The sequence below is a fragment of the Festucalex cinctus genome, chromosome 10, assembly GCF_051991245.1.
Source record: "Festucalex cinctus isolate MCC-2025b chromosome 10, RoL_Fcin_1.0, whole genome shotgun sequence".
Classification (NCBI taxonomy): domain Eukaryota; kingdom Metazoa; phylum Chordata; class Actinopteri; order Syngnathiformes; family Syngnathidae; genus Festucalex; species Festucalex cinctus.
Window position 1 is genome coordinate 7,619,747 of NC_135420.1, and position 13,798 is coordinate 7,633,544.

The following is a 13,798-nucleotide window of genomic DNA, read 5'->3' on the forward strand; positions in this document are numbered from 1 at the left end:
GCATTGTTTGTTTGTGGAAGAAGAAGAAGAAAGTGGAGGAGCAATGCCAGATCCCTGCAAAAGGACCTGCAGCAAACCTCTAATGTAATGTGCATGTTTCTCCTCAAACTGCCAGGAATAGAATCTGTAAGGATGGCTTTGTTGAAATTTGTTGATGCTATGGACTGGCCTGTCCCATTTCCTAGACATGAATCTAATCAAACACCTCTGGGGCATCATGTCACATTTCATCCACCGTTGGCAAATCAAATGCACCAGGAGAGGACTGATGCAGTACAGGCATGTAGATGCCACACAGGACCAGGACTGAGCCTCATTATAAAATGTCTTGAGGATTTTTAATTTTTTGAAGATTCATCATTGCGGAGTTTAAAATGGTAATGTTAAAGATTTTTCCCCATCATGCATGCCCCACCAATGCCCATTTGAGTACAAAGAACACAAACTTTTTAACTGTGACTGTGCTTTCAGCTTGTATCTTCCCTTCAGTGTGGAGTGTTCAGGGCAAAAACACTCCACTGTTTCTATAGGGGGTGGGGAGGGGTGGAGTGGTGGATGTTGACATCATACTTATCCCTGTGGACATGTAGTGTTCTGTTAGCTAGCGGATGACACAATCTGGAGGGAAAGAAGAGGATTTTGAGCAGAGCCCAAACTCCAAGAAAACCGGAAAAACTAATGTCTTAAAACGAGTTCATTCGAGCGCACGTACTCACACATGCACCACGCACAAGCTTGACACAGAGGCCGCAGGTACGCTTTAGGCCAAAAGTGGCAGTATTCAAATGGCACACAATATATAATAATAAAAAATGGAATAATAAAAATAGATCGACAAATCTACTGTGTCTTGCGTAACACTGGCCAAAACCTTCTACAGTACCTACAAAATTGGCACTTTTTAGGAGACACCAAAAATGACGTTTTTTGTTTGTTTGTTTTTTTAAACATTAAAGAGAACAAGCCATTTTCAACACTTTAGATTGGTCAGTAATTCTCAAGAATGACACCCGCACGCAGAGATTAAAGTTGTAAAGTATGGGGCATATTTTCCCGTTAGCGCTCGTTCAATGTACGGCAATTCTCCCGTATTGACTTCTGACACACACACCCACGTAATCCGCATATCCGGTTACAACTGGCGCAGCCATCGAAGAGGTGTGGTCACGGATTTACATCTGTAAATTGTAGCTTTTTCAGCAGGCTTCCTTCAATGTTGCAAAATGTTGCAAAGCCACTCTCTAAAACCGTTTTTCTTGTCACAATCAAATTTTGAAAATGTTCTCGAATGGCACGTTACTGGCTGCCGTATGCACTCCCTTCCCCTGGCGATAAAGGACGAATAAACATACACAGTAAATTCTGTACAGTAAATTTGACTATTTAGAGTGGGACCTAATAGACTCAGTTTTAGAGTAATATTTGCACTTGGAAGAGAGTAAAATAAAGAATTGGAAATAAATAAAAGACACTCAAGGGATGAGGAATGAACTCAGGAATTTCAGCTTGGGAGACACCCGATCTCGTCCCTGAGCCACGCATCTCCTGCTGTATGTTGGTACAGTATATCAGTCGTGTCAGCGGGAATATTCATAACTCCAACAGACTAGAAATGTGTTTGGTCCCCTCTTGGATAAATGCAAACAGTAGGAGGGGCATAGCTGAGGTGGTAGTGTAGTAGTCTCCCAAGCGGAAGGTTGTGAGTTCGTTCCTCAACCCTTGAATGACTTTTTAAATTTTTTTCTCAATTCTTTATTTTGCTCTTTTCAAAGTGTAAATATTACTCTAAAACTGAGTCTATTTGGTTCCACTCTAAAGAGTCAAATTTACTCTACAGAATTTACTCAGTACTCTTTCTTTATAGCAGTGAGCACAGATATGCACAGTGTTGGATCTCATACGGCGGCAATATGCTTCCTTTGCTCTGGCGATACATTAAATGCCGGGTAAGTTAGTATAGAGGTTTCCTGGCACTCTTAAGTCCTTGTCATGGACTCGGAATGCCGGCTCGGAGAGAGGCAAGTAGGAATGGTTTAGGAAGTTGGTGTCCAAGCAATCAGGAACACAGAAACAGTGAGATGTTTTTGGAAGAAGATCTCCGTCTAACCCCGGGCCTCTTATCTCCCCAAGCTGCTCACATACATACTTGTTTCCTGTTGAACAAATAATGACACTCTCTCTGTTCAGAGTCACATAGTCTGGAAACAATTTCAGTTCAGTTCGAGGGTTTCCCTCTTCCTGGTCTCCGGTGTGGTGGCCTTGCTCAGACGACAGAAGTTGCGAAGATTCCTGGCGTGCTTTACCCAATTCGGAGACCTCATCCTGAGACATGACCTCCACTATAGACGGAGTCACTTCTTCAAAGTATTGCTTTGCAGTGACTGGAGGCTCCTACAGTTTGAGTATGAAAAAATGCTGTATATTTACCAAGGCATGGAGTGCCACAAAGAAAATTATTCAAAGTGCATGCATAAATTTCCAAGTTACCCATTTGTACAAGTTGATCTCAGTCAGAAAGCCTTGAAGGACTTTGTCAAGGTTCGGCACTGGCGGCCAAAAACATTGCTTGAGTTTACTATGAATGACATTAAATACACATAGCCTACATTAATGTAATATTTGATAGTAGTAATGCATTGTTATATTTACTTAAGTACTGAATATCTCCTTGAAGTTCAAACTTGGATGTGAAAATGCAAAGTCTTACCGGAAATACGTAAAACCCAAAGTGATGAGGATTACAGCAGTTACCAGCAATGTGACAGGGATGCAAGTCATGAGCAAAGTGTCTGTAAAAGTCACATCACATTGGTGTCGAAAGTAATCATTAAATCTTTGGCAATCAATCCTGACTACAAAATGAATAGCCAACAGGCCATGCTGCAGCAGACGGACCGTACCGATGTTAGCAGGAGTTTTCCCATTGAGGACGTTGGACCATTCGCTCCAGTGACCGGAATAAATGGATCCCTTTGGTTTAGTTCGCACCTTTACTTTGTACTGGATACTTGGGGGAACCTCCAGACATGTACCAGTTGCTGGGCCCTTGGGGGAAATCAACTGAGGAAACATGTATACATGTGGATTCCATATTCAGTGTTAAATGAATAAATCAATGCAATCTTATTAAGAATGTCCATCCATCTGTCTATCTATCATCCATCCATCCATCCATCCATCTTCAGAACTACTTATCCTCACTAAGCAATTCTAGTGGAAAACACAGTCTATCATGGATGGAGTTTTCTTTCTTTTGGCATTTTCCTAGATGAGCGCAAGTGGGGTTTCTTTGTGCGCCGTCGTGGGAGGCAACGTAGCTGACTTGTGGCCAATCGAAGAAGCTTCCCTCAATCCGTTTAAAGGGATACTTGACTCATTGAGCCATTTTCTACAATAATGTTTTTTTGTCCAGAATCAATTTGATAACTTCATTTTTTTTTAATACAATTGATAGCTTTAAAAACAAAATTTTCCAGTTGCTGTTGATTGAAGATGACATTCACCTGTGCCGAGGAGGCAGGTAACGACCAATCCTGGCCCACCTGTTTTCTGGGTTTGGTCAGCAAACTGAATCATGACTGATTGTTACCTATTTCCTCAGCATAGGTGATGTCATCTTCAGTCAACAGCAAGTGGAAAAATAATTTTTTGAAGATATGAATTGTTCATGAAAAATAATGAAATTATCACATTCATTCTGAACAAAATATTACCTTTTCAATGTTGAAAACGGCTCAATGAGTCAAATATCCCTTTAAAGTCAGTGCATAGAGAGCCACGCGGTCTCATGGCATAGAAGATCACTGCTTGCAAAGTACATTTAAAAGCAACTGCAAGATTTCCACTCTACACAAATATGCACTACACATGTATGCTGACAGAGCTCAGAATCTGCCCACCTTTGCCTTGATCAAATGTGCCAAAATAACCTACGCCACAACTTAGACATGCTTTTAACTAGTCTAAAATCCAGTCTACTTTTGGTCACCAAATTGCCAGATGTGCCGTGTAGCGCAGTCTACCAAATACACAAACACACTAAACTAGACTTGTCTTGGCATAAAAATGAAGACGCCCCATTTTTTTACGGTAAGCGCCCAGGTGGGGCGCTTATGGTTGGGGGGTGCTGGAGCTTATCCCAGCTGGCTTTGGGTACACCCTGAATTGGTTGCCAGCAAATCTCAGGGCAAGTTATTTAATACTTTCATTTCATTCTCAAGGCAGTGAATTGATCGTAACCTTGCAAACTGAGGTTCCTGAAGGTAATGCTCTCACACTACAGAATATTTCTTCTTGACTTCTTGATAGAATGTGTGGTAATTGGCTGAGGTGAAGAAACCAAGCTGTATTTCAAAGATAGAAACCGTCACAACTTACCAGCCATGCTTTGCTCTCTCTGATTTGGCAGCCAACTTCATATAGCAGGTGGGAAGACAGAGTCATAAGAGGAGCTTCCCATTTCAAGCACAGCTTATCTTTCTCCAGTGATCCTCGCAGATGAGCTGGTGGGTCTGTTTTAACTCAAATCAAAAGATACAAACACAACTCAATACAAACTCATGATATACCTTATACAAATACAGAGAATTTAGTGTAATTGTAAATATTAGTATACTAACAGCTTTTATATGTTTGACAGAATTGACTCCAAAAGTCAAAAAGCCATTTTCATTCATGTGATTTAGTAGCAATGTGTAACAGTGGTAGAGTGGTTGTCTCGCAACCCTACGATTGTAGGTTTGATCCCAGGCTATTGTGATCATGTTGAAGTATCCTTGAGCAAGAAACTCAACCTCCAGTTGCTCCTGATGCTGTGTCATCAGTAGGTGAACGAGTAGTCAAAATGTAAAGCGCTTTGAGGGCTTTGTAAAGTAGAAAAGTGCTGTATAAGTCAAGTAACATACCATGGAATAGTAAAATGCTAATAATGTTAAAATCCTTTGTGAAATTTTTCATTTACTCAACAGCGTGTGATCCATTACCCTACAATTTTATTTACATTTAAAGTGGTACAAAAAGTAACTAAAATAGAACAAATTATGTTCCAATTATCTTACACTAAAACAAATCCTACAGTTCAGTAAAATAAAAATAAAACGTTGAATTCACTCACTGATGTTTTTCATTGTGAACTCTTGGGTGTAAAATGTCCTGCTGAGTGGAACTGCAGGAGTGCTGAGTTTAACGCTGACTTTTATGGACTCATCTCCTTGAAATCTGCATTGGCCTGTCAAGTTCCTGTTCGGCAGACATTCTGTCCAATCAGTCCAGCCCAAAGGCTCACTGCAAGATATTTATTCTCATGTCAAACATCAGCAAAACACAGCAAACATCATTCACTTTTGTGCAAAGGACTAAATGTTGCACAGTGCACGTTTTGACTGAATGACAGAATCTAAATTGCTACCTGAGATGCATCTTAATGAAAAGTTTGCAAACATTTAGTTGGTTGTATCGGCTGCCGTTCCACTGACAGGTTATCGTTTGAAGATCAGATGTGTAGCACACTAGTGAAATGTCATCTGTAGAGAGAATTAAAAGGCTTATTTGTGAATGATTGCATCACTGAATGAAAACATTGAAGAACAATTCGTCTGCCAGGGATTTGTCTACCGCTGTCTACACATCGACAGATTTTTAAAGAACTTGATGGATTTAATCCAGATAGAGTTGGATAAAATTAAGATTTTCAGATATGTTCTTATCAAAAATGCGCACAGAGGTTATTTTGGTAAAACCTTATTGATTTTAAATAATACTACTAAGTCAGCCAAGGTTTATGTGTTCAAGATCCAAGCACCTGCGCAGACATTTTTTCTTCTTCAGAGTTTCACTTAAAAATATATATAACATCCATCCATCCATCCATCCATTTACTTCCGCTTATTCTGGTTCATTGGGACGGCAACTTTAGCGGAGAAGCTCAGACTTCTCTCTCCCCAGCCACTTCATCCAGCTCTTCCAGGGAAATGCCGAGCCTTGGAGATGTACTGTAGTAGTCTATCCAGCATGCTCTAGTTCTTCCTGCAAGACTGCAAATGTGCCTGGATCACATCACCAGGGAGGCGTCCAGGCAGCATCCTAATCAGATGCCCGAGCCACCTCCTCTGGCGCCTCTCAATGTGGAGGAGCAGTGGCTTGACTATGAGTCACTCCCAGACGACAAATATTCTCACCCTGTTTGTGTGACCATAAGCGATGGTAGAAACGTAGATCGAGATTCGATCAAGCGCAAAAGCTGCCGTCATTGTTCCTGGCTCGGTCAATCATATGAAGCGTTACTCGAGGTCCCCGACTCAGTTGTGATAGGCTCATTCCCAAGCTATGAGATGACATTAGTTTAGCAACACTAAGCAACTTTCAGTTTACCTAGATTATGGCGGTGTCATATAGAAAAAGTGGTAATGTTATGCCTGAAGGAAGACCACATTTCCCATGAGGACATGCACAATGTTGATCCTTTGACTGTCCTTTTATCCGGGTAGCTTCCCTTTTTCTTTTTTCTTTTTGTCTCTTCAAACAAAACGTTTCCGTTGTTTTGCAGCTTCTGCTAGGAAAGCAGTAATTGTGTGTCGGCATTCAAATTGACTTGTGCCATAAAGCTGTAAGCACATTGTTTTTTGTGGGCAGTGTTCCTATCATCCTCCTCAAAGTTGCTTATTGCCAGTAAAAATGATACAGACCCCATCAGGTTATGGGAAAGGTACCATGCAACTAGTTTTAAGTCAATGTTTCATCAGAAGAGTTATGAAAATATTTAATTTAGGTTGTACAGTTCCTTAGTGCTACTTTAAATGCTATTACCGCAATAGACCAGCTTGGTTCCATTTGTTTGCTGTCAGATTTCATGAAGCACTTGTGATATTTTTTTAATGCCATTCTTCGTTGATGCAGTGGAAACTTAATTTCCATTGTATCTTTAAACCAAGAGCACCATCTAGAGGAGTAAAAAAAATAAATACATATATACATTCACACACACACACACATATATATATATATATATATATATATATATATATATATATATATTTCAAGGGCTTAATGAGACGATCTCGTCAGTTTTAAGAGTTTGTTCAGTGATGATCTTTTAAATTTAATGGTCTTCAAATTATATGACACAAAAAGGAACCATCCGGTAAAAATACCTTTTACTTTTACTCGTTAAGTACACTTTAGAGCCTGTACTTTTTTCTTTTTTTTTTACTTCTATTTGAGTAATTACTTGAATGAGTACATTTACTTTTAACAAAGTCATTTTTTTATTAAAGTAATGTACTTGAGTACAAGTACAGAACTTCAGTACTTTTCCCATTTCTGACTGCAGAAGCTGAACTGATCCACCTGTCGATCTCCCTTTCTTCTATTTTTATTATTCTAATTTTTTGCCAATGGTTTTCAATCAGTAATTGCCTTCGTAGGGCTACACTCACACCTGTGTTCTACACACCTGCACTTTGTGGTGCCACATCTCTCACAGGTTCTGACCAGTGACTCCAATGTCCTGCACTCTCAACATTGGCACACTTGACTGCAACCTGGACTTGGATCTCTTCTCCTGGTACCAGAGACAGCACTAAGTCATCCAACTTATCAATCCCCTGTAGGAGCAAACATAAACATTTTAGAGCTGCAAAACTAGACAGGCAAACAACCATTTTTTTTGTTTTTTTTGTTTGTTTGTTTGTTTGTTTGTTTTTTGTGCAATGCTTTATACCGTAGATCAGAGGTGTCAAACTGTATTCCTCGTGGGCCGCAGTCCTGCAGGTTATCGAGGATTCCCACTTTCAACACAGCTGACTCATATTTAAGCTCATCAGCAAACTCTGCCGGAGCCTGATAATCATCCTGATCATTGAATCAGGTGCGTTGGAGTAGAGATACCTCGAAAACCTGCAGGACTGCGGCCCACGATGAATGCAGTTTGACACCTCTGCCTTAGATGATTTTGTTAGGGCTACCAATTGCGGAAAATATACTGTAATCATACTGTATGTTGTAATTTTGTTATCACAATTTAAAAGTTCCCAGATGACGCGGCTAAAAATGCACAGGTGTGCAGAGGAAGTTCTGTCTCATATAATTGAGCCACTGCTCATCACCCCAGAATATATGTAGCAGGTGGAATGAGACGAGCAGCAACGACTACCCCACTGTGTGAAGATGTGAGCGGCCATTTCAAGATCTATTTTGGATTTTCATTAATGGTGTCAGCACTTCATCACCAAGCTATCAAATTACAAGTTTTTGCAACAGCAACAACAAAACAATCAATCAATTTTTTTAGAAGTGGAAAGCTACTGTTGCAAAAGATTTACTTCTTGTGTAATTTCACACTTGCTTGTGCACTTAAATGTTGCTTTTTCCAAATCATTTTTAGTACCTCTTTTGTCCTCTCTCCAGGCCCCTTGGAGGTGTATCGGATCCTGTATTGCAGCTTATCCTCCCAGTATTTCGGCACATTTGTGAGGCATGAAACTTTCAGCTGTCCGGGTTTGCCATTATGGTGTAAAGACACATTGAAGGGGGCATCCAGGAGAACTAAAGACCGAGTAGAATCAGGGAAAACAGAACAGTTTTGAATCCATAAGTTTACATAAAGACTTCAAACTTCTAGTCATGTCACCATCACGCATTTATGCCTTTTCATTTATGATCAAGCATGTCCAACCCTACACTGCAAAAAAAAAAGCAAAAAAAAAAAAAGCTTGAAAAATAGGTTTACATTAGAAAATTGATCTCTGCTTAAGGAAACAAAAATCGAACTTTTTCTCAAGACATTACAGCTAATATTAAGAAGAAAAAAAATACTCATAACGAGCTCAAATAATGATTTGCACAATGGTTTGCATTAAATGGCCAGCTGAAGAGCAAGACTTTTTTTTCTTATTATTTTAAGAGGAAAACCAATTACACAACTTCTCAATTGAGAAATTAGGGAATAACATACCAATTAAAGTTTGAACACAGCTGTGTTTCTTTTCAAGCAAATTTCACATTATTGACACAGCCATGCAAAAACAACATGTGGATGGCTGTTGAATCAGAACTCCACTACTCATAATTGCATATCACAAAATATCATTAGCAGCACAGTGGGAGAATCCCTACCCTGAGACTAGGGGGTTGTATATTCATTCCCTGGCTTGGTCATACTAAAGAGGCTATAAAAATGAGACTCATTGCCTCCCTGCTTGACACTCTGCATTAAGGATTGGAGCCAAATGTTGCCTTTCAAGAAATCATAAAATCATTAAATACTAGTTTTAATCATTCTTACCAAGCAAATTTTGCTTACCCCCCTGACAGATTTTTCATTTATTTATTTTTTGTCTGAATTTTAGGAAATTGTTGCTTATTTTTAGGTTTTTGTTTTTTTGTTTTTTTTTGCAGCGTACTGGAACCTGTGTGATAATGGCACACGGATAATCCTCGAATGAACAACAACATGAAAGGGTTGAGGTGAGGGAAACACTTGTCTTACTGTGATCTTCCACACTGATGATGCGACTGTAGATTATTTTGCTGTTGTTGCGCTCCAGAACTTGAAGGTGTATATCCACATATGAGACAACATCCAAATAAGGAAACGAGCAGATGTGGAGCAATGTTCCTTCTTTTGTTCTCTGGGTTAACAATTCACATCTTTTCTCCCCTGACCTTGACCGTGAATGACATACATAATTACTGCATTTTATTTGTGTTCGTATCATGTCCTCCTGACTACCAGCAATTCAAATTTGTCCTCTGTAGTGGACCTTTTCAAACCTGAATATCTCCCACCCAGTGCATACGATTGAATAAACTCTTCTTGTACTCTATAGAGGACATTCAGAGCTTTCCAATGCTACCAAATGTGTAGGGCTTTGCTACTTTTGATTGCATCATAAAAGAATATGGCTTCCCTCAGTGCAAGCACTTATTAGGGAAGAGGAAAAGTAAGAGTATAACACTTTTTTTTTTTTTTTTTTAAACAAATTTAGGCTTTAAATGTTCTTAGCATGTTTTCTATAAGACTCTTAAGAACACATTAAAGTATTGTTTGAATTATTTTAACTGTATTTGAGCCTAGCATTTAAGTTTTAAAAAATGTCATCTGTAGTGGACACATCAAAGCTTAAAAATAAAAACTTGTTTTTTTTTTTTTTTTAATTTCTTTTGCAGTATTCCAGTTCACAAAGATTGGAGAATATCAAAATAAACAGGATTGGATAATATATATTTTTTTTCCTGGTAGTCAGGAGGACATAATAGTAATGTCAAATTAAACATACACTGTTCATTTGTATATAAAATGTGGTACTGCAATTGTGTAAGAATGAGCAAATGCTAGTATCCTATCAAAAGCCTCAAGATGAAAATGTGATCAAAATTTTAAAATGTAAATTTAACAACATACTCGCCAATGTTGTAGAACAAATCATAAGTCCCGTTGTCTGCGGTCTCAAAGAAGCAGGTGAAATCCTCTTCTGTCTTTGTGAAACATTTTGGGCCATCTTCTTCCTTTAGGAGAGAAAAATCTGCCCCCCAAAAATATTACTGTCAACCAGGAGCGATAGTTACACTTTGTTTGACATAATTTCTTATATATATATATATATATATATATATATATATATATATATATATATATATATATATATATATATATATATATATATATATATATATATATATATTCTGTCTTACCCTCTTGTGAAAAATGAGTAGCAGTGACATACTTGCAACATATCCAGAACATGCAAAGTACGTGCATCCACATGCCAATGGATATCTTCCTCGTGTTCTTCAATTTCATGACGAACAGTCAAAGTTTGAACAATCTGCCACCCTAGAATAAGAGCAGCACATGCTTGTATGTGTTTGTTTTCATGCCAAGGGTGTTTTGACTCATGAGGGTGGGAGGGTTGTTCGAGGGGCGCAATTGACTGGTTTAATGTGACAAGAAGGAAGTGTGTGTATGTGTGTGTGCAAACGTACATGTGTGGTCAAGCGGTGTGGAAGTTTAAAACAGTTCCTACTTCAACAATATAAGAAAGCTGTCATGCAATCATATTTACAACTAGACTAAATGCAATTTCTGAAGAAATTGCGTGGGAATGCTGAAAGCACATTGAGCAATAAATTATGACATTATAACATGGTTACTGGACAATGTGCTTTACCAACCGTGCCAATGAGCAGTATCAGACACCTGGTAATGATGATAAGTTATATGTATGGAAGTGGGTGTGGAAAGTGATACTTAGAAAAAATTCAATGACTGTCCCATTGAAAATGAATGGGTAAAAGTTGATATTAAATGTTAAATTGTTCAAATACCGTGAGTAATGTGGAATCACGTGATATATACCCCGGGAGGCGTTAATTTTTTGAAGATAATTGAAATTTGAACAGTGTAAATTGGAAGTATTATGTGGGAGTTGTTAGGCGGTAAAAAAGTGTGGAGAATAAAAGAATCACAATAACATATGTGGGAATGCTTCAGCATTCCCACAACTAGACTAAGTGAAATTTCTGGAGAAATTGCGTGGGAATGCTGAAAGCATATTGAGAGATAAATTAGGAAATTCTAACCTGGTTACTGGACAATATGCTTTACCAACTGTACCAACGAGCAGTATCAGACACCTGGTAATGATGATAAGTTATATGTATAGAAGTGGGTGTGGAAAGTGATACTTGGAAAAAATTGAATGACTGTCCCATTGAAAATTAATGGGGAAAAGTTGATATTAAATGTTAAATTGTGCAAATACTGTAAGTAATGTGGAATCACACGATATATACCCCGGGAGGGGTTAATTTTTTAAGATAATTGAAATTTGAACAATATAAATTGGAAGTATTATGTGGGAGTTGTTAGGTGGCAAAAAAATAAATAAATAAAAATCGCAATAACATATGTGGGAATGCTTCAGCATTCTCACAACAATCAGCATAATCAATGGTGCATTTTAAAAGTATAGTTTATGAATAAGCGAAGTGCACATTAAGTTTGCGCATGCGCGAAGGAAAAAACAAGGCTACCAACTACCCTAGCAATTTGAATGGCAGAGAGTAGAGCGGTGACAATCTTTGCCTAGCTGTACACTTTAAAGCTTGCAAGTCAACTTCCCTGATGTCAGTAAACCATATGCTATGCATGTTCATAAAAAACAGCAACTTTCCAGCGGTTGAAACGTTTCTATCAGAGCCGATTCCATTGGATCCAATTAATTTTCAATGACCGTTTGGTAGTTTTGCCTACCCACAAAGCACCAACCACGCCGCTACCCATAATGCACCTTGAATTCGAGATGTGCACTTCGCTTATAGAACACACAAAAACACACATTTATTAAGCAATAAATGGTAAGGCTCTCCTTTACCCCTTTTCCTTGCACCTTAAACAAGCTGAATTGGAGAAGACTTACATTTTAATTTAAGAAGTAGAAGTAGCAAGACTGCTATTATCAGTATAAGAAAAAAAAGGTGGTACTGCACTGAGAATTCAGTGTCTAAAAATGTCTCCTAATTTTAGGTTGTTTTATAATTTGATTGTGCAGCTGTATTTAATATATTGTCCCTGTATTGGAAACTTATGCCTCTGGAACTATGACGGTAACTGATGGTTGGAAGCTGAAAGTTTCTTCCTCTTGTTAGTCTATTGTTAGAGACCTTTTTCCTCACAACAGTTGTCAAGTGCTCATGCGCATGAGAGGATTTGTGGTTTAGTGGTAAAAAAAAAAAAATGCAGTTACACTGTGACCAAAAGGCCCCAGGTTGAATTCCATTAACAGCCAGAGGACTACGAGTTTACAGCTCAGCTCATTTGTGATGTGCCCTTGAACCACCAGCTGCTTCACAGGCCTTGGAAAGCTGCCCACTGCTCCCATGTGTCATGCATCTTCTGTGCTTGCTGTGTTTACCTTTGCGGTGGGTTAAACACTCAGACCACATTTTGTGAATACATATGGATGATGTTAAAAAGGGTCGTGACTTATACACGGAGCGTGGTTCATAACTTGCTTTTTAGGCTTGTAATTTGCTGCAATATAATTGAAATCGGGGACGCGCTGTGACCTTGTGGCTAACACATTTGCCTCACAGTTCTGGGGTTCTGGATTTGAATCTGGATTTCGGCCTTTCTGTTTTACAGTTTATTCTTTCTGTACCTATGTGGGTTTATCTTTGAATACTTTGATTTCCTCCTACATACGCAAAACATGTATGTTAAGATAACTGAACACTTGAAATTGCCCAAAGATGATCAGTGGTGACCAGTCCAGCTGTGATAGGCTGCTGCCTACCAATGATGACGAGCGGTATTGAAAATAAATAGATGGATGAATGAAATCGAATGACAGTCGTCCTTCAATATATTGCTGTTCACTTTTTTACAGTATCACATTTCATCTGACTAAATGCTGTTGGTGTTGATGCAGTACTTTGAAAAGCACATCTGGCAAATCTTTTGGTGTATTTCTCTACCAGCTTTGCAAATGTACAGTAGACACTGACATTTTTGCTGTGGATTTGTTTGCTAGATTAAGGTAATGTCTCACAGTCAAGATACAAGTACCTTGTTTTCTTCTTATAGTTGAACAGTGGTCGTTGCGGTAGTCATCAGGAAGGCTATGTTTGACAGACACTTCCGACATTGCAGTTTGTTTATGGAGAAAGGAAACTCACTGACACATCAGCTTCAGGCAACAGAGGAGATAAGTGTTTGGACCCTCGACATGAGTTGCTGTAATGCTCAATTTTAGTGATTGACAAACTGTGGAAATTAAGTTTAGACAAGATTTAAGCAACT

The 13,798-nt window shown here is 38.6% G+C and overlaps 1 protein-coding gene across 1 annotated transcript; it reads right to left on the reverse strand.

The window, feature by feature from the left end:
- Window positions 1-1,811: 1,811 nt before the first annotated feature.
- Window positions 1,812-10,836, reverse strand: mpl (MPL proto-oncogene, thrombopoietin receptor). The gene is made up of 12 exons (XM_077534462.1): window positions 10,690-10,836; window positions 10,400-10,520; window positions 9,485-9,660; window positions 8,384-8,541; window positions 7,451-7,601; window positions 5,408-5,522; window positions 5,114-5,283; window positions 4,378-4,520; window positions 2,901-3,060; window positions 2,708-2,789; window positions 2,488-2,575; window positions 1,812-2,391 (listed from the first exon to the last, which is right to left on the reverse strand). The coding sequence occupies exons 1-12, from the start codon at window positions 10,796-10,798 to the stop codon at window positions 1,936-1,938; spliced, it is 1,929 nt and encodes a 642-aa protein (XP_077390588.1). The 5' UTR covers window positions 10,799-10,836; the 3' UTR covers window positions 1,812-1,935.
- Between the last annotated feature and the right edge of the window lie 2,962 nt (window positions 10,837-13,798).